Below are 22156 nucleotides of genomic sequence, written 5' to 3'. Positions count from 1 at the left end.
AGAAAATGCACGCTTCACATCTACTATTTTCACTATATATGTACCTGTCGGCCAAACTAACAAGGCACAAAATGCATAAAAGATCATTATGAATTTGGTTGCATAAATTGATTAAATGACATACATATTTCGAAAGTCGTCGAAAAATTACAAACAAGATAATTATTATTAAAAATTCGAAAGATAGCAAACTGAAATGATTAATTAAAAATATGTATTGCATTGGTTGAAAATTTGTATCTAAAAAATTTATACACCCTTTGAAATACAGCACATGTAGATTTTTACAAATTGTGCAAACTATCCTAAAAATATATTTTCAAAATGAAATTGTTGACTTTCGTAAGAAAACCAAGTATGTTTGAGGTTAGAGGTGTTTGTATACATTTTTAATATTTCATACGTAAAAAGAAATATTTTATTATGTGCGCACATATGCATATTCCTTAAGTAGTTAACTTAAAAGCAACCAGCCTGAATATCAGTTATGCTTTTTTATTATAAAAAATATATCTAAGATGAATCTATATTTATAAAACACTAACATGAAATAACTCATTGAGTTTATTGATTTCTTAAGACTTTAGGAAAGTGACTTGCAAAGAACAGTTCATTCATATGTCAACACATTTCACATTATTATTTTACATTGTATCTACAGTTTTGATAAAAACCTATTTTCTTTACTACACCTTTAGAAGCATTTTTATGTATGTTTAAAATACACATTATTTCAAATAGAATAATTACAAATGTAAGTAAATAAAATTCATGTGTACATAATAAAATACTTAACATTGTTATAAAAAAAATAATAATTACAATCAACAAATAATATATATGTTTAAAGTACTTAAAATAAATAAGTTCTGGATATTTGCAATCAAAAGCCAATCAAAATTTGAGTCTGCAAAAGATAATTTTGGCAGAGGAAAATGATCCATTTTTATCTGAAAAATTAATAGCATATATATTATATATGAATTTATTGTTAAATTTTTAATAACATGAAAATTTAGTATTATATTCATTGAATTGATACTTATATTCTCTCAAATGGCTAATTAAATAGGTATAATCAATTTTATTTCATCAACATCATAAATTTTAATTCGATTAAATAATGTGTTCTTATTTCTGATAGTTAATCTTCTCGCAAATAATTGCTATAGAGTAAATGCTCGATAAACATTTTATGCTAATAACCTTGATTTATTCCAGCAATTAACATTTTTTTTGATTCATGGCACACCATTGGTCTAAATAAAAAAAGTGTTAAAAAAATCGAAAACTATTATTTTCGAAAATGATATTAATATTGATTTCAAGAGACATATATGTTTACCTCAACTTTCCCATCCTTTACGGCTTAAATGATACATACATACATACAATATGAAGATCAAACCAAAAAATTCAATTGGATCGTTTGAAAACATTCTAGATAAAATAATGTATGTAATCGCAAAATGTTATCACAAATCTATGTATATTGGAAAATAAAAAAATCTATTAAAACCTTTTACAATAGAACAGGCACTCTTCATACGCAGTCAATTGTACATCTATTTACATAATCAGTCACAGTTTATTTTCCTCCAACTTCTTCAGTTTTTCGCCACTCTTTGTTCCTTGATCCTGCTTGGTTATTAGAAGCGCCTTGAACTTTGCTGGACATATCTGTGGATATGCCTTTAGGAACTTCTTTTGACTCACTTTGATTTTCTTTTAAAGTATGCACTTTGTTAGAATCCTTTGGCACTGTTTGTGATTTAAGTTTTTTTGATCCAAATTTTTCTTTATCCTTATTAACTGTTGCAGGTGATGATTCTTTGGTCCAAGTAAAGTCGTGTGGACGATCAGAATCCTTTCCTTGTTTTCCTACAAAAGAAATATTTTTAATTAACATATTTATATACATAGATAAATACCGTCTACTTGATGTATAATTTTTTTATTCATAAATATGTATCAAGATACATTAAAGCCAACATGTGAAATACTTAAATATAATGATATAATACCAAAATCTGAATCCTTTTTCGATAATTTTTTTGTTGCACGAAGACCTGATCCGAAAGAACCCGTTCTGCTTCTAGAATGGTTGCCAGTGTTCCCATGTATAGCTCTTGCTGCAACACTTCCACTCCAAGACATGCCTAATCTGAAAATACCGATGATACGAAAATTATTATAAGTGGTAATGGATTACGATTTTGGCAGTTATGTACATTTTTGTTGGTGCTAATTTTGTATAAAATAGTCTTGACAATAGGTTCGTCATTATTGAACTAGAGGAGTAAAACTTACTTGGAAGAATCAGCTTGAGAACTACAGGTTTGATCTGATTCACTAACACTACGAGTTCGAGTTGGTCCCGGCGTTCGTCTAGATTCCGGCTGATTAGCTTCGCGTCTGGCTCTGCTCAGTAATTCGTTTAATTGAGGCTATTGGAAAAACAAGATGTTTCAATATCAAATTGTAACGCTCAATCCACAAAATTTGTACAATTTGCAAATCTTACTTCAACGACTCTGAAATCTTCGATTGTTTTGAACTTTAATAAATAGTCTTCAAGTTTAGTATCAACTTGAAGGCTTTCGGCATGTTTGTAATACTTGAGGAAAGCCCAGAATTTTTCAATGCCATATAATTGTCCTAAAACAAAAATAAAGTTATAAATCAAAAATAAAGATTTCGAATAATATAAAAAGAAAATTTATATTTATTATTTACATAAAATGCATGTATATCAATATGCATTGAGAGGATTTTACCGAAAATTTAATTTGAAATAGCAAAACGTAAGCGCAATGAAAATAAAATAAATGTACATATAAACAACTGTATAAATATAGTGCATGAATAAAATTTCCGGGAAAACAAACCTTTTTCATAATCATGAACGGTTTCACATTGAAAGTCTTGATAAAGATGAGGTCTAAATTTCTTTTCTAATCCATATGAAAAGAATCTAAATAGACATTCCAATCCATATCGATATCCTTCGCCGGCATCTTCCAGTGCTAGCATTCTAAAAAAAACACAAGCGAAAAACATTAAACAATACTCTTGCCAGTTGTTAATATTTCACTAATAATATCCAATAAATATACTAACTTGAACTCGTTATACATATTTTTATTAAAATTATCTCTCAAGAAGAATGACCAAAATCTGAAGAGAGTATTCATTTCCTGGGATTGACCAATTCCTAATCTCTTTCGTTCTGTAAATACATATTTGAATTAACATAACAATAATATATATGCCATTAATTGTATTTATTTGTTTGTGGCACAATAAACTTGCCTTTAAGACATCTAGAGTGATATTTATGGTATAATTGTTGTGTGAAATTATTTTCACGCAATAAGCTATGACTTGGATGCTGGAAAGCAGGAAGCGACCGTCCGGTCGAACCCCATGAGCTGCCAGCCGCTGACTCACATGGTGATGTACCCAATGATGAACTACGATAAGATATGTAATGAAGAATCAAATTAATAATGAAAACAATGTGTAATTTTATCTTTTAATATCCAATAACAATATTTGAAAGTGTATTAGCAATAATATAAATTACCCCATGCTTTGGGTTCTGGGTCTATGCTCTCTAGAATCCATTATCCAACCTACATGATGTTCAACAGGCGGATCCAAACTATGGCGTGTTTTTCTTTTACGACCAGTTCTATAAAAAATAAACGTTTTTTATTTACAGCCAATTCAAAACAATGCTAATTATTAAACATATATTGTACTATCAAACCTGAGATCTGTATTATGAGGATCTTTACTAACTGCATAAAATCTTGCAGCTTTTCTCAAGTCTTTCCGTCTTCCAGAAGACTGCATCTGTGATTCCTCTGTTTGTTGATACTGAGAAAAATGTGTAATTTTTTTTTAAAAAATGATATATAATTTTAAATAAAAAACCTTACTCAGATTCCTTACATATGGAGGAGGTGGAGGAGGTGGTGGTGGAGTTTCTTGCTCCCGAACCTGGGGGGTATCAGAAACTTCTTTTTCATCACGAGATGAACGATGATTGCGACTTCGATCCTAATAAGTACAATACAATTCATTTTAAATTTACCTTTAAAGTTGAAAAAATAAATGGACCATTTCTATATGTAAGTCATACTTTTAGATGCATGCAGAACAAAAACATATCACAAAGTTGATACGAAAATTGAGTGAAATAAAAAAAAACGATTGGATAAGAACCCAAATTTCATCAAACGAAATCAGACGGAAAAATCGAAAACGAAGTAATAAGAGGCTAGTAAAAATATGACATAGAACTTTCTAACATTAAATTGTGTTGTTCCAATTATAAAAGCTAATAGTTATTACAAACACCCAGTTTATCTCGGGTTCTAATTTATACATATTATTTTATAATGAATTAAATGGATTTATAATGAAAGCTTATTTGTATTTTTGAGATATCATTATGATGGCTGCGTTGGGATGATTCACTATCAGTGACTAGCAGTTATCTCTACCTACGTCGTATAATCTTTTAAGATATATATGTTGAGTGTGATGAAATTAAATAGAAATGAATTGAAACATTGGACCCAACGATATTTGTTAAATTGAAACAATTAAATATGGTGTCTAATTTCCTTATAGTGACTCTCAAAAATACACCTTCATTCCGATAAGACTGTCAATATTAGCTGGTCGATACTTTGTAATCAAAATTTCAAAAGTTAATGTCTATGAGTATATCCCAAATATTTTAAATTGACAAATAACACTTATATGCTCGACGTCTGTGAGGTAATAGTTTACTTACATAGCTAGTGTGAGTCCAAATGTCAGCTTCATAGAAGAAAAGACCATCACTTATGGCTTGTTCCAAGTCACGAGTAATTTTGACTCGACTTTCCCATCTACTACCGCCTCTGTCTCGGCCATCATGTCGGAGTGCACGGGACGAGCTTTGTGTTACGATAACTAATTTATTGACATCACGATCAGTAAATTCATGATCAGATTCATCACCATCAGACCTTTGTATAAAAAAAGTATAATGTTATATTAATGGAGTTGAATCGGTAATTTCACTTATATAAATTCTGTTAAGAAAAGGGGACATGCAAAAAAGGGGGCATATAGAAATACATAGAAATCAAATAGAAATGTCGTTTTATTATTGTTTATTATTAAAATTCCAAAAAAATACACATTTGCATTATAGACTTTTATCTGTAGTCATATTTAATTATAATAATATTCAATGTATAAAATAAAAAAAAAAATCAAAAATAACAAGTTTTTTGCAAGAATTTTCTTTTATTGAATTCATTGCAATTTTTTTTGAAAACACTTAAAACATATTTGTCGATATAGCCTAATCGTATCTGTTATGCAGAAAAGTCAATGATTTGTTCAATACAATTGCCTAGTTTCCAATAAATAAAAAAGGAAATAATTAACTTAGTACATTTCACAACCCCATTTATCATTCAAATATATGTACATAAAAAATATCACTAGCTGGGTTTCTCAAAATATGCTAACTAGCTACATCTAATTTTATATCAAAGACATAAGACGAAGTAGACATTTATTATCACATGATTTGTTATCTTAATTTAATTTGTTATTTCATAAGATGTGACCAATCCTCCATAAGCCAATTTGCTTTGCTACACTTTCAAGGTATTTTTTCCAGATAGAAATTATACCAATATTGAATCGCAATTCACACCAGCAGTAATCAATTTGTCACATTGTTATTTATTCATCTAAGTTTGTCGACATCCTCCTTCTTTTTACGATAATTGGGTATAAAAAAAAAGAAAAATAAATATCATGACTTTTGAGTGAACTTTCTGCAATAATCAGTTTAAAATATTTCATAATTTACTTTTAATACCTTTAATGTCTAAACTAAAATATTATACAAACCAAGGCGCACAATAAATTTGAACATGACAATCCATAAAAAAAAAAAAAAGAGTAACACGCATAACATCTGCTTCTTTTATCACAATAACACTAAATATTAATTAAATATCAAAACCCAATTTCCAGTCATTCATTTTGATTTTTTTTTAAAACAACAGTAAATAGAACTGACATCATAAAACATAGGTTTTATGACATTTTTCTTGTTTAACATAGGTACTCGAAATATATGTATATATTTACCAATCAGTGAAAGTATTCTGTCTAGGTGGTGGAACAGTTTGATCTAACTCCTCATCAAACTGGAAATCCAACTCCTCTCTAGGTTCATTGGGTGCCCCTGATACAGGTTTACTATTATTGTTACTGGGTGCAGATTTTTCCTTCGAAGAGCCTTTCGAACGTCTTTTAACCTAAATCCAAAATGAAAATAAAATTTCTCTTCGCTTTACGTATTTATTAAATTAAAAAATAAAAGTATTACCTCAGTCCATATATCAGTTATCTGTGCATCCGTCATTTTAAATTCGATTTTGGGGGAAACTCTAACATCAGCATTTTTTTGGTGATTTACAATTGAATCATTCACTTTATCTATAATTAGAGATTAAGAAAAAGGAAGTATTAAATTAAAATATCCATAGTGGAAAAAAATATATGTATTAAAAAAATATTATACTGAAGCGAAACATCAATTCTTAACCTTTTGCACTCAAAGAAATTTTAAGTGTTAATACCGTAAACTCAAAACGTTTTTCAGTAATTTCTTTTATTTTAATAAGTATGTAAAAAATTATATTTTTTCAATTTTATTGAGGAAAACACATACAAATAGTTAATAAAAAAACCAAAAAATTAATATTTAAATAATTGAATGTAGAAAATATTTCCAACACCCATAATTTGAAAATTTATGTGTCTGCTTGAAATAATGATAACTTCTTGCCAGTAGAGCGTTTGAAACGCAAAAAATAACCTAATGCCTGTAATACTATGTATAATGCTGAGTGGCATGGACTTAAATTAAAAATTTTATTATCCAAAAAATATGACCCGTAAAATGTTGCAACATTGCAAGTGACAACACGTTTGATACTTACACGAATTATTAAGTTATTGTTATACATTCATGCTAAAATTATTTTTGTTAATAATATATAATGGAAATTCAAAGATTTAGAGAAACCAATAAAAGTATAGATGACACTAACGTAATATGCTCGAATGCCTCCGCAGTGGTGGCATTCGAGCAATACGGCAAATCTTAATGCTGCTGATATGGTGGCATTCGAGTGTAAACAGTTAAATGTGGGTAGCATAAATTAAATAAATAAATGAATTAATCACGTGACCATTTTATGTGTGGGGATTGGGTTACCACCCATTCATATTCAATATATGGATTATAATATTTGTGTGAATAAAAAAATTAAAACCTACTTAAAATGTCATCATGTGTATTAGAAGTGGGAATGAATTCTGGAACATCAGGATTCAAGTGGTCATCAGTAGTTGTTCGGGTTACTGGACGAAATCTTCTGTAATAACAATTAAATAAGATTTTTAAAAATAAAAATCAGAAAAAAAATAGTTGATTATTTACAATAAAATGCATACATTGGCATTGGAGGAGCAGGTATCGAAGGCATTGGACCTGAGAGTGGTGCTAGCATGGGAGGAGCACCTCCTAAAGACCTCACTGCTGTTGGGAACAAGCCTAAGAGTGCACCTCGAGATGCAGGTCTTGATGCACCACCTGGAGATGTTGCCATCAAAGACGGGGATGATGCAACTGTACTTTCATTCTGTGAGGAACTCAATCTTCGTACTAACTCTGGCACACGTTCCCTAAATTGATACAAAATAAAACAATTATACAATAATAAATTATCACTTATTTTACCAGTGTAATATGTATACTTACCGAGGTGCCTCTGTAGCATTTGAACTCAATTCTGTATTACTTATACTCGCAATTGAGTGCTCAGTTATTAATTCAGTGGATGGAGGTCTTTCTTCATTAAATAAAGTGTTACCACCCTCAACATCTTCAGAATTCGAATTAGGAATTGCTGAATTTTGTTCAAGGATAGGCCATTTAGTTGGGTCAACCAGTGTTCGTACCTAAAAGAATACATTGCGATGGATAAAATTTAATATAAATCACAAATTTAATTTAGAAATTAAAATATGACCAATAACACATACCAAAAAACCTTTAATCAATTCAATTTTATCAGACTCTCGAATAGCTTCTAGTACAAGGGGTAAGTCTGTTGTCAAAGCACGGACTCGGTGGAATGATGCTATCAGTGTAACAGGTATCGTACCATCTGGTGCCATTTTACGACGTAGAAAGAAATCCCCTGTTAAATTCTCCACAGAAAAGTAATACTCACTAAAAAAAAAAACAAAAAAACATTAAACTAAAGCTCATAATATAAGAAACAAATATTATTAATAATAATATTTATTTAATACCCACATTTGCTTTTTTATATAGTCTTTCAGGGTAGGACCATCTATGTTGAGATAGTTGACAGGATTGCCACCAAAATAGTAAGAACTTATATACGGCATAAGATACGACCCAGTAGACAATTTGGCTCCATATGCAGCAACAGTAGTTGTAGCCTGTGGAGGTAGAGGTAGCCGCTGTGGGTGAAGGGTAGGTACCAAGGTAGGAGGAGGTGGCAACGGGGATGGTGGTACCATACATGTCTGAGTTGGCACCACAACCCCACAATAAAAACCAGGATGGTGATAAAGCAAAAAAAAAAAGCCATAAACCCAAAAGGCAAATTTAAAGTGTTGAAATATAGCAAATTATTAAAAGGATGAAACGCAAAAATGAAAAAGAAAAATTGGATTATTAAAGCAGATGAGTTTAGATTATGAAGGCAACATTGAAAGCAAATGTTACAGCATGATAAAAAAAAATGGTTTAGTGTTGGAAAAAGGTAAACGAATTAACCAATTACAGATATAGATTATATAACATGTCAAATAAAAATACATAATATTAATAAAAATAATTAAATCCATACGTTTACATTTTCACAAAGACAAAGTGAAAAAAAGATAGGTTTAAAAGTACAAAGAAAAGTTGAGGAAGGACAGGAAAAGGAAAAGAAGAAAATTCATCCTTTAATATTCTTCATACAAAGAGAGACTTGGTAGTAAATTATGAAAATCTAAGCTATTATTGATTTTTTTATGTTTAGCTTTCCCAAATTACTTTTAGAAATAATTATTTTATGAGAAATGAGAGAATACAGATATTTATAAATTACAAAATAGTTTCACCAGTGTACATGTACATATTTATAACTATATACCACAGGATCTTAACCAGTTATTGATGAATAGCTTCATAATCTCCATAAAAAGGTCTCCAAGGAACAATTCCACCTAAACTTGATCCAAATTTAAAAGAAAAATCATAAGATACAAATAATGAATGTTTATGCAGACCAGACAGCCAGTCTGCTGATAAATACTAATAATTTTAATATGTATCTCCTTATATAATTAATTATAGATATGTCACAAAAAATAGTTCTCAACGGGCCCTCTTACCGACACAAATATCTAGAATGAGATATCAACAATAGCACTGTTTTGTAGAATAAATTTCAAGATATAAGGAGGGTGTTCAGTTAATGTCGAATTTTCAAATTTTTATTTGACAAATATTGATCAAACTGCTACCATTTATACTAAAGTATTGAATAGCATCCAAAAGCATCAAATTGAATTTGTTTAAAAAAAACAAAAGAGACTGGATTATAAAAGGTTAAGATCCCCTATTCAGTACAATTTAAAGCGAAAGTATAGTACCGTATAAGAGTTAATTGAAAATATTTATTACATATATGTAAATATGTATGTAAACACATATAAACCATTTTCATTTGTATTGTCAGTTTGTTAACAGCTTATTTCTAAGCCGAAATTTTTTATTAAGTTGTATCAATTGAAAAGCAGATGAAATATAATTCAACATCACATATGAAAATAAATTGAATTTATGATCTTGAATTTTGACAATTCAGCGTACATAAGTACAAAAGTGCATACCTGTGTGAAATCGTGTCTATAATCAGTAATGAGTGGAATCGGTAAACGTCTATTTTGTTGATGGGTACTGCCCCTTCCTCTTAGCGAATATCTGCCTCCTCGACCTTCAAATATTGTAACCATATTAATGTACATGCATATGTAATATTTAATACTTTATAAATTAAGTTTAATAAAATTTACCTGGTCTATTATATCGATTGCCTCTATTCGAACTCGATTTGCCTCGCCAGTCGTCACCATTTAATGATTGAGAGTCTAAAAATACAATTTTATATTGTATATAACAAAGCTAATTGCAAATATTGAACAATGTTTAAAACGCATTATACCAGAATCTTTATAATTAGAAGGTACACGAGGAGATCTATCCCTTTTGCCGCTTCTAGACTTAACATCAATCTCTAATGGAACCCATTTAGGCTTAGATACTTTTCCAGGTGCTTTTGTGGCTTTATCAGATGTGTTATTGTTGTTATTAATATTTACAGGAGTTTCAACTTCTTTTTTTTCTAATGATCGAATACGTTGTGTGTTTACGTCCTGGAAAAAAGGAAAAAAAGCCATGTAAAAATGTATTTTATCTACCCCAGTCTGATTAAAATTAGTTAACAAATATTGAGGTCTGTCATTCATTTGACAATCATAATATTTACAAATAATCAACTGTCCGTACATATGGAAATTGACACATTTCAAAGATTGCAAATGTGATGTAAAATAAATAATGATCAAACACCAAATGTGATGATAGAATATCTTATTTATTGTATTTATAACATGTAAATGTTGAATTTGTTGTACATGAATTTTGACTGCTTAAATAAACATATTGCCACATTATGAACAATATTCAAATTATAAATATGTTATGTACGTAGAGAAAAAAAGTATTTCATCGGAGCTAAATTCAACAATCAATTATAGGAGCGAAACATACAACTACCTTGTTAATAGCGTTTGAAATAACGGAAACATGATTTTCCGTCTGAGAAGTAGAAATAGTTCCAGGTGGTAAAACTATTGGTGCTCCACCTAAACTTGGCCAGTTTCCAATATCAGTAAAATCGCTAGCCTAAAAAGGTTTATAACAAATGTTAGGTGCTGACTCACAATAGAACTCAAAATAAAACTATCAAAAAATCGTTTTTAAGTGCATGCACATCATTGAATAAGTTAAAAATGAATACTTGTTGTTAATTCATAATGGATTTAATTAAAAGGTTTTCATATAAAACACTGTTCCCAAACAAGGCGCAGTATTATTTAATCTCACCTTGTGATTTATTCGTTGTTTTGACGCTTTGATAACTGTCGGTTTTGGGGGATGATGCACTGTTTGTGATGTTGCCATATTTTGATTAGAATCTGTTAATGATAAATTTATTTTATAAAAAATCAACAATAACGTATGTATACAATTCAAAACAAGAATAATAAAAAAAAAATAACTTACCATTCGCTTTCAATTGTTGCTGGGGTTGAAGAGGAGATCTCTTCTCAGGTAATGGTGGATGGCCAGTATGATTTTTCACCTAACAATTAAAAAAAAAGCGGCTTAGTTTCAAGCATATACATATACATACATATATTGACATAAAATGAGCGGTTATTCATTCATATCATTATCGATTTATTTTTCTCACAACATGTACGTAGCATAATTTTAAATTTTGTATTAAGTTTCTTAATAATAAGAATATAATCTTTGAACAGCAAACAGAGACGAGGTTAGTATATAAACTATGAATTTAGTCTAAGACTTTGGATCGTTGAATCGACGGGTTTATATACAAATTTACTTTTAAACATTTATTTGAAAAATGGTCTTATCTTTGCAGTAACCTTTTGTATCATTTTTCTCTCACTATCTACATATTATACACACATATTTATATGTATATTTTTCACAGCGACATTTATTCCTTTCTCCGATAAAAACTTTAAATTAGCATTGTATTAAAAAATAAAACAAAATATCCCCAAACCCAAACTTTAGTACTCATCGATGGATAGAAACTGTTATACCAGCCGTCATAAATTATTTATTTATATTCTCAATTATTATTACAAGCATTTTTAATTTAATCATTATTGTTTGTTTAATTTTTGCATTATCTATATGTATTTATATGGACGATAGAAATCGCACTATCCTTCCTATTGTGTTTAGTAAAATTTATTATTTCAAAATAAACAACCAATCGACTTTAAAAAATATTCTGACGCTATTCTGTGTGTGTGTGTGTCCTAACGCTGGTCGAACACAATAATGAATCGATAAAAAGTCTAAACTTTGCATACATAAATTCATTCGGAATTGAAACCGCGTACCCTCGCACAAACACAAATATCCTCTTATAGGTGTACCTGAGTTCAGAGTTAGCGACGAAGTCAACGTCGAATTTTCAATTGGCCTTTTATTTAAACATTAATTGAAATTGTTTCCTTCTCGCCATATAAAAATACGTAATAATAATTTTATTTAGCGAAGTTTTGAACCGTTTTATTTTTGTTTTCATAATAAACAATTAAATGTTTTAATTAAAATTAATTATATTTTAACGATATTTAAAAAATAAAATGAAGTTGAGATTGCTTTTTCAGTTCCAATTCCCAATTCCTGTTTCAGTCCCGAATCCCGATTCCTGTTTCAGTTCTGATTCCGATTAATCAGGGATCTGGAGCAGAGCAACGAGTTTTTGCTCGGAGCCGGAGCACGGAAATTTTTTGTGCTCCACTGCTCCGATATTTTTTTTATTAGAATTTCATTCAAAATCTAAAAATTAGGTGAATGGGTTTTTTTTAATTTGGTTTTCAATTTATGGTAAATTTAATATTTTATGGTTTGTAACCCCGACATCATTTGACATATGGAAAACCTACCAAGCAAAGCATAACCTCACTTTTCAACCATCATCTCAAAATATGAATACACACATTAATTCCTCAGTAGACGAAGATTTTGAAAGGAAATTAGATAGACTCGAAGAACGTCAACGAGTTCCAGGAATACACAATATAGAAAAAGGCTTTTTAGAAATTGAAAAACAAACACAAGAAGATTATTATGTTAAGTATGGGTAACTTGAGTAAAATCTGTATTTGAACCTTTTAACATCTAACCAGAACGGATACGAGCAGCATGTAGAATTGCATCTAGTATATACATACATGTACCCACCACTCAAGAAAAATGTCGAATGACTTTTTTTCGCATTAAAATTAGTGTTGAGTGAACAACGGCAAAGAATGAAAGACGATTTTTTATCTGCAATTTTATTTAAAACACATTTTACCTCTTAATTTTTGTATTATTATTAATACGTGAGTTAATCGTCTTATATAACTTTTTTAATTTTTTATTTTTTTATGCAAATGAATGTGTATACATTATATATGTGTATACATACAAATTATATTCTTGATTATTTTTTCTATTTTTGCCACCATGGCACTTCCATTATTTATATATTTAATATTTTAATAATAAATAAATTGTCTATAAATAAACTTTTTTTCGTTATTTTATCACATACATATATAAATAAAATTAATAAATCAATTAAATAAAGTTGATAAATCATATGATGGTTATTAAAATATACCGGAGCGTGGCACAGAGCTGGAGCAAATAATCAAGTGCCGGAGCGGAACTAAAAAAAAGTGGTTGCTCCAGATCCCTGCGATTAATTATTACTATTCGTATTGAAACTTTATTAAAATCAATTTGTTTCCGAAACCACCCGTTGAAATTTTAACGGGCATAACACTAGTATATAATAACAAGAAACCGTACAAAAATTAACCGAACATAATTCTAATAATGACTTTGAGCACATGTACACGTTGAAACCAATTGTGAAAATATGCACAAAGGCTAATAAATTGAAAAGCTGCAATTACTTCTATCGCAATAATAATAAAGATAAATAAAAAAAAACATACGTTATTACTCATTTTCTAAAGTTATTGTTTTAGCCATAAAAAAGTTTTTAATACACCTCGGCAACAATTCAAAACCACCTGTTTAAATATAAATTTGAAAAAAAAAACGAATATACATACAACGCCATACCATACCAATCCCGGAGACGACAACACAATCTTCAACCTCTAACTATAAAAAAAAAAAAAAAACACTAGTGGTTTTACCCGGCTTCGTTCGTTATTTGTAATATAAACCGCTTAAACATGGCTAATCTAAAACAATTTATTTGAATAGTTGCATATCATTTGTTTTTGTTTTTATTAATTTTAACGTCACTGATTCTACGAACCGACGATAGTTACATACATACAAAGTCTCTTTCGAAATTATATATATATATATATATATATATTAGAAAGAAGAAGATTCGAAGCGAACACGGGGAAGGCTCAAGCGCTGGAGATACGCCATGGACCAAATCGAGAGTGAGAGTGCGTTATCAGAGAGCGATAAGCGGAGAGTGGGAGTTGGGGGGCCACGTCGCGTCACATTCATTGCCTTTCACTGGATCGGCCTTCGCAGCCCCACGTGACCGCGACGACACATAACCTAAAAAGAGACACGTGCGCCATGCCGCATCGCAACACAACACACGCACACATCACACGTCACACACCGCAAACCGCACACAACAAAATATTTACAATAAATACGCGCGCGCGTGTGCGTGTGTGTAGATAATCGAAATGTCGGGATGATATCTCCGTGATAGACGACCACTGCCAACGAACGGCCGCTCCTGTGTGCCTCGTTGCCGATTCTAGATAGCCGTAATCAACACTGCGAATATGCGAACCGGTGATCGTCGACTTTGGAAATGCCAATATGTATGTGGTGTCAAAAAGCCCTCTACAATATGTTGAGATATGCTTCCAAATAATGATAATAAAAAAATTGGTTTAATATTTCATATGTAAGGCGAAGGAAATGTCAATCTATGGTGCAACCGCGAAAAAGAACGTGTTGGAAAACCTGTTACAGTATTAAATTAATTAAAAAATGTATTAGAAAGCAATTGGAATACAATTCGATGATCCGGGTGTGTGTATGGGTTTTTAAACACATGTGCAAACCGAAAGAAAAATCATATAAAAAAAAAAATGAAACATTTATTACGCAAATAAATCGCTACTTCTCAAATCCAAAATTCCAAGGCTGTTTAAAAAAAACGCGACTGCGATTTTTAAATTGAATTTTTGTCGCATTAGGTTAATCTCTGCAGTACTACTAAAAAGTGGCGCATTTATTTCATTTTAATTTAAAAAAAAAATCTTCAAATATTTAGTACTAGTGGTTTTACCCGGCTTCGCTCGGTATTTGTAATATAAACCGCTTAAACACAGCTAATCGAATAGTAAACATTTTATTCAATTAATTTGAATTTTTATTTTATTTAAATGTATTTGAATATTCATTTGTTCGATGACGTCAGGGAGATTTTACGAGCCAAACAAACATAAAGTCGCTTTCGAAATTATATATTAGATTTTTCTTTAATGACTACATGCATGAAAATAGTAAAGGTCCAATTACGTATACTAGCATAGCAAAGACCGGCAACTGCACGTAAACAGCAGTACGAAAAATATTCTTTATACAGATAGTCCTCGACTTACGTTTTGCACTTACGACTTTTCAGAAAAATTTTTTTTTAACATTACTATTAAATTTTTTAAACAATTGCTCTCTGGAAAAAGTTAAATGGCGCATATTTTAGTAAATATGCACATTATGAAATTAATAAAACTGATCAATTTTCTTAATATTTTGATGTCTTGTATGAAATTCAACTTACGACCGAGGTGCAAAACGTATCTCCGTCGTAAGTCGAAGAATACCTGTAGTTGGTCCGCTGTAAGAAGACACTTTGGAAAAACGTACATGCCGTCCCTTACACCGCCTCTCGATCAATAGAATTTCGTACAGATAAAATAACACTACGTGCGAAATGCTATCGGTAGAGATGGGGTGTGAGGGACAGCAAGTAAGTTTTACCCAAGTGTCTTCCTACGGCGGATGGACCATATAGTACATCCTATATGGACACATTCATATGTTCCGTAATATTTACGCGGCGTAACGGTAGCAGCAGTTAACGACAGAATCCATTCATATTGTGCAGCGGTACATGTCAAGCAGAGCCGGTTTTCTTTGGCCACTGTGGAAATCGCCACTTTGTCGCGACGTCATAGTGGCGAGTGCACACGTACTAACGAAAGTGCGCCAGCGCATATTAATATTTTGTTGTGTTGTCGCGCTCTGTAATGATCGTCTTTAAACGCTTTCAACTTGGCATAGGACCGAAATTGATAAAGATGATAGAAATGAAATGAAATTGAGAAGGAACACGAAATCTTCATTCAGATTTTTATATTGAATGTAACGTTTCTTTACTTATTATTTTGAAATTAAACACTGCCGTGGATATGTATGTACATATGTAAAATAATGTTTGGACATAAGAGAAAAAATAATTTACGAGGTTAACAAGTTAGGGTAACGACATATAGAAGTATTTATCATAGAAATCAGAAAATCGAAAGGATTGACATATCTAATCTTTATCATAAAAATATGTACATTATCACATATTCAGCGATTTCTTATGCTGCGATTTCATTCGTGTTATTGACAATGATAAGAAAATAAGTATAATTCATAGTAGGCCCCTCTTTCGAGAGGAAATTGTGTAATCTTGTTTTTTGTTTATAATAGACAGACCGCATCTATTTTCCTATTGATCCACGAGCTGTTATGGTAAGAACACACTCAAAAGTCTGACACGGCACGTCCAGATAGACTCCAGCTGTGATAGGTGTGTACTCATGTATTTGTTAATTCGTACGATCTTATAATTTCTCCAAATATGAGAATCACCGTTATCGATCACTATCAAAACTGTCAAGGATAAAAAAACATCGAAAACACTACAGGGGGTGAGTTTTTAGGAAGATCGCGACGGCACACAATAGACATGCCAGCGTTTTTTTCATGTGCAAAACTATCTAAAAAAAAACCATTCTGTATGTCTGCACCTTTATGGGCCTCTATTGGACAGGGCATCTCTGACTGACCAATACTAATGGCGAATTTTTCTCGAATCTCTCTCTATAGAAAACGACAAATGTCTTTCAGGCCTTACGTTTAGGGTTTATATGTTGACATCGTTAAACAGCTTTAATAAGTATTTACTTTTTATTATGAACATAAAATGAACAGTTCGTACGTAACAGGGTGTAAAAACTAAGCGTTAGAATTTTGATTTTAAATTACAAGTTATCGTGATTTTTAAGCCCCTGATCATATATAATACTAAAATGATGTTCAAGAGCACCTGTTCTCCATTCATAGCAATAGCTCGAACAAAAACTAACAATGTCTGATATCAATCAACAACCATATAATAGACAAGAGCATCAACGTTTCTGTAATCACATGACTGGTTTAAATCGCCAATGAAAAATTATTATTTAATAATTTCGAAATTTGTGAAGGTCACAAATAACTACACAGATAAAGACAATCAGTAGAGCAAATTCTACAGATTTCTCATTATGTGTCCAGCGTTATCACCGCGCTGAAATATATATATATACAAAAGCCTAAATTATCTAACACGAAGTAACGAACTGAGACCGTAAACACAAATATGCGATAATAATTGCAACGATTATAAACAACTCTAATTTAACAATTTCGCAATAATCTCACATCCCTTTCCCTTTGCAATCGCACATTACAATATGTTCAAACATTTAATAGGAAATTCCTTTCTGAAACACGCGTCACATTAGACGATTCTTTCCGATTCGTAACCGAAATGACTTTCGATTACAAAATAGTAACGACTTTCATTAACACTAATGATCATTGGTCAATGCCGAAGAATTTCATTACAACAATGCATTAAATGAAAAGTTCATTCTGCAACGGCGACATTGAAATACCTTTGAATTCGAGACAATACAGTTCAACACAGCTGATGTATTATAAAGTAAATAAACACAAAAAAAAAATTGGCAAAGCTCGAAAACGAGATGATGTAATTCGCCAGATCTTATTTTACAGGACGAACGTCAGAATTCGAATTTAATTACGCGATACAACGTCAGATGTTGCAATACACACCAAATCTTTTTTTTTTATATATACAATATAATAAATATGTATTTTTCGAAATGAATCACGCAAGTGTTTAGATAGACACACGGAGACATCTATGTATGCATGGAAAATAAAAATCACATGCGTTTTTCATCGCGAAATTACATAACTATTGACTTGCACTTACTTCTACATCGAAATATTATAATCTCGTCGAATAAAAAAATGGGCACAGTCGAATGGGCGAAACAGATCTCGTCGGTCGATACCGACTGGATATAATATAGCATAAAATTGCATTGCAATCATAATTTTCAGCCATTAGCCATCCATGAAAGCCCCTCTAGTCTGGTTACAGAAATTGAACAAACATTGGAATACATTATCATAATATATGTACGTTCGCCGTTTTATCTCGGTTTTTATGTATGATTTTAAATGGATTTTTACGCCACATTACGGTTCGTGATGTCGGAACAAACCAAGAGGACAAAATAGCCTAAAATCAAAGCGAAATTAGTGACCTTTTCGATAAGCGATTTTTGCCTTAGCATTTCGTTTCGTTTCAGGAGTCTAGATCTCGATTCATATTGGTCGGCAGAACTTTGCTGCCATACGCGAACGTCAAAATACGCGATTCCTATTGGTCGGAATATTTTGGCTGACCAATATGAATCTAGAATTTTCACCGCACCGCAACAGCTGTTTTTTTAAACAAATGTTACAGAGGAAACGTCAAATTGATCTTTCTTGTAATTCGGTCTTAATATTAAGCGATCATTCGTGTCATTTAAAATATATATATATATATATATACTTTGTGGCCACCCAAATTCCATTTTAAATATTCATATGCACATCATCGATATAAAAATGTGACGAAATTATTTTTAAAATAAATACTTGACAATTAAAATGTTCTTAATTTGTTAACTATTGTACTGAATTTCAATTCAGTCAATTTTAATCTACTACTACTACTTCTGTTGTAGTACTTTTTGACAAATATTCATAATTTAAATATTGATAAGGGCAAATGCAGATACTTTTACTAATCATTTGAATAAAAACTACAAGTTTAATGTTGGTACAACAATTGCCAGGGTTAACACATTATTTATAAAAAAAAAATATATATAAATATATATTGATATTTATTTCCATTTGTAAACAGTATTGCGATATACAAATTTAGCACGGTATTAAAACTTTTCAAAATTCATAATTTCTTATAATTCTTCTACTAGTGAGCGTTACATAATTTGTATTTTGACTATAGATATAACTCGTGTCAGTTATATGTACCGAGCGGTAAAGCTAAATAGTAATATTTACACCATTTCAAAAGCAAAATCTTATTTACGAGTTGTATCTAACGTAGCCATCGAAGGTTAAATATTTAATAAATCAATAAAATGAGCGATTGGATGCCAACTTTGCTCAGCCAGTTAGCTGGACCGTCTCAGATTATATACATACATTTTACAATTTTTGGTTAAAATGACGAAAATAAAATAATGGATGCGATTTCAGTTGGAATTTTCCAGTATTCATAGACTTCATCGAATCGAATAATTCGTGAACCTGAACGTAGCCTCGTCATATCACATTTTCGCGTCAAAAAAAAACGTGTCTGTATAGAGGACACGCACACACACAAAATGGTGTCCCGAAGATCAAATAAAAGATTTTTATTATCACAGCAGTCCAGTTGTTAAAAAATACAATTTCGGTTATTAAAGATGGTGAAATCACTGTTTTTTTTTCGGGTATTTTTTATTTACATACGAATACGTACATGAAATAATTAAAATGTTCACTTTTTTTCCAAATATTTTTTTGCCTCCTCAATTTGGCCTAAACAAGTGAAAAACAAAGATGGAGGCATTGTGTCTCAGGTCTGCATATTTTGGGTGTGCCGATCTGAGTATATTTTATTAAGCGTCGAGTAAAAAAATAATAAATGCGAGATAAACGCATGATCGGAGTCGGAGTCGATCGAATATTTAACGACTCCGATTGTGACTTTGGTCAAAAAAGTACGAGTGCGACAGTGGCGATTTTGACAGCTGGGTGGTTTGAAAAAACATGGCCGCCAACGTCGGCCCAGAAGCGAGCACGAGAGCGATTGAGGTTATGTTTCGAACGTACCTGCCATGGGTTAGTCTTCGGAATGGGGGCTTCGACGAAGCGGCGCGGCTCGTCGGGGCCCGCGGGCTGATGGGGCGGAGGCGCCTGCTGGGGGTGCGGAGCCGCCAGCGAAGCCGCCTTCTCGCCGGACTTGTCATGCTTGTCGTGGTGAGGGTGCGGGTGTGGGTGGGGGTGGGGGTGGGGATGCGTGTGGTGGTGGTGCGGGGCGGGGTGGGGGTGCGGGTGCGGGGGCGGCGGCGGGTGGTCGTCGCGGCCGTTCAGCCGGGCCTTGCGCTCGGTGCGGCGCTCCTTGCGCGCGTTGCCCACCACGGCCACGAACCCCTCGGCCAGCTCCTGGGGCACGAACCCGGTGCCGGTGCCGATGTCGGTGTCGGCGTCGGCCTCCGCTTCGGCCAGGTTCTCCTTGTTGCAGTCGGGCCGCAGGTTGAGGACTGCGCCCGCGTACGTGGCCGAGGAAGACCCGGCCTCGACTTCTCCCGACACGGCTGCCATCGCACGGGGATGCGAATCCCACGGGGGCACGATCGCTGTGGCGCGGACTCGCACTTTCAGCCGCACACCATGCTCAGGTTAGGCGGACGAAGCACGCGCACTTTCGGCCGACACGCGCGCAGCGCAGATGCGAAGCGGGTGCGAGGACGAAGGACGAACGGGAGGACCGACGAGAGGACCGACGAGAGGACGAGCGAGACGACAAATCGAAACGAAGGAGAGGAGCTCGCCGGCTGCGGGCCGACGAGAATCGCAATGAGCTAGACACGGGGAACAGTGAGCAGTTCGCGATCCGCACGTGGTGCGCCGTTCGCCGTTCGCCGCTCGCCACTCCACCGCTCCACCTCTCCGCTCGCCTCCCCCGGACTGATGGCCGGTGTTGCCACCCGAAACGCCTCGCTATTTATGTAACACGTGTTCGCGCACTGTTCGGCGCTCGCCTCGACCGCCTCCAGCCGAAAAGCACCCGCTCTACGGCGAAATATCCCTTTCAGCCCGACTCGAAGACGTAAACAAACCGATGTCGTCACTATTCGCGACCGTGTGACGGCCAATCAGCTGACCGTTTCAAAGTCGAGGATGACAATTTTGAAATGGGTTTTTGCTTTTGTTGATTTTGAGAAATTCCCCTAAAATTTAACTACAAGTATCAAAAAGTTAACAAATGCAATATTTTTCTTCAACCATCAACCCTTTGCGGCTTGAGATTTGAAACAAAAAAATGCACGTGCTGCACACAAAAAAATTTTTTTAATTAGTGGGACATAATATAAAACTTTGTGCTTCAAATAGTTCAAATAATAATTTTTCGAAATGGTATAAATTACATCCCACCATGCAGCAAAAGATAAAAAAAAAGATGAGCCATTTTTGATATCGTTATGCTTTAAAGGATTAAATGAATATTTTTATTTTTTATTATTTTATTTTTTATATTATTGTTTTTATTATTTTATTATATTGCTATTTTTATTATCTTTATCTTTACGCTTTTTCTTATTATTTTACTTTATTGTTTTTTTTATTTTTAATGTTTAAACTTTTTTTTTTTCACCTACATATATGCGAGAAATTTTAAAATGGTTTTTCTGATAATAATTATTTTTTGTTATCAATTTTGTAATTTAATAAAAAAAAAAAAATATATATATATATATATATATATATATATATATATATATATATATATATATATATATATATATATATATATATATATATATATATATATATATATATATATATATATATATATATATATATATATATATATATATATAATATATGGTAAACGGACTACTAGTCATATGTGAACCAGTCACAGGACAACCGGTCTATCTAGATCGGTCACATGTGATCACCCGTCACACTAAAACTGGTCACGAGAACACTGGTCACACCCTAAAACTGGTT

The 22156-nt window shown here is 32.4% G+C and overlaps 1 protein-coding gene across 4 annotated transcripts; it reads right to left on the bottom strand.

Annotated features, from left to right (window-relative positions):
- Positions 1-1206: 1206 nt before the first annotated feature.
- Positions 1207-21659, bottom strand: LOC143909705 (la-related protein 1-like). 4 transcript variants are annotated; one of them, XR_013260368.1, is made up of 27 exons: positions 14641-14774; positions 11462-11540; positions 11282-11373; positions 10952-11080; positions 10338-10548; positions 10189-10263; positions 10006-10109; positions 8411-8580; positions 8134-8323; positions 7850-8049; positions 7543-7773; positions 7366-7463; positions 6410-6519; positions 6169-6338; positions 4808-5024; positions 3958-4065; positions 3773-3882; positions 3587-3694; positions 3313-3473; positions 3121-3229; positions 2889-3034; positions 2525-2658; positions 2311-2447; positions 2025-2164; positions 1520-1881; positions 1346-1440; positions 1207-1259 (listed from the first exon to the last, which is right to left on the bottom strand). XR_013260368.1 is itself a non-coding variant. In XM_077427814.1 (26 exons), exons 2-26 carry the CDS (start codon positions 20741-20743, stop codon positions 1589-1591), a joined length of 4080 nt encoding a protein of 1359 aa, XP_077283940.1. In that variant the 5' UTR covers positions 20744-21214; positions 21262-21659; the 3' UTR covers positions 1239-1588. The 4 variants fall into 4 exon arrangements, 3 of the variants coding, with proteins under 3 accessions (XP_077283940.1, XP_077283941.1, XP_077283942.1); XM_077427814.1 differs by lacking the exon at positions 14641-14774 and adding exons at positions 20252-21214; positions 21262-21659 and having other exon boundaries at positions 1239-1881; positions 8411-8646; XM_077427815.1 differs by lacking the exon at positions 14641-14774 and adding an exon at positions 20252-21656 and having other exon boundaries at positions 1239-1881; positions 8411-8559.
- Positions 21660-22156: the final 497 nt, after the last annotated feature.

The sequence above is a fragment of the Arctopsyche grandis genome, chromosome 3, assembly GCF_051622035.1.
Source record: "Arctopsyche grandis isolate Sample6627 chromosome 3, ASM5162203v2, whole genome shotgun sequence".
NCBI lineage: Eukaryota > Metazoa > Arthropoda > Insecta > Trichoptera > Hydropsychidae > Arctopsyche > Arctopsyche grandis.
The sequence above is the reverse complement of the archived record's forward strand: the minus strand, read 5'-3'. Positions and strand labels throughout refer to the sequence as shown.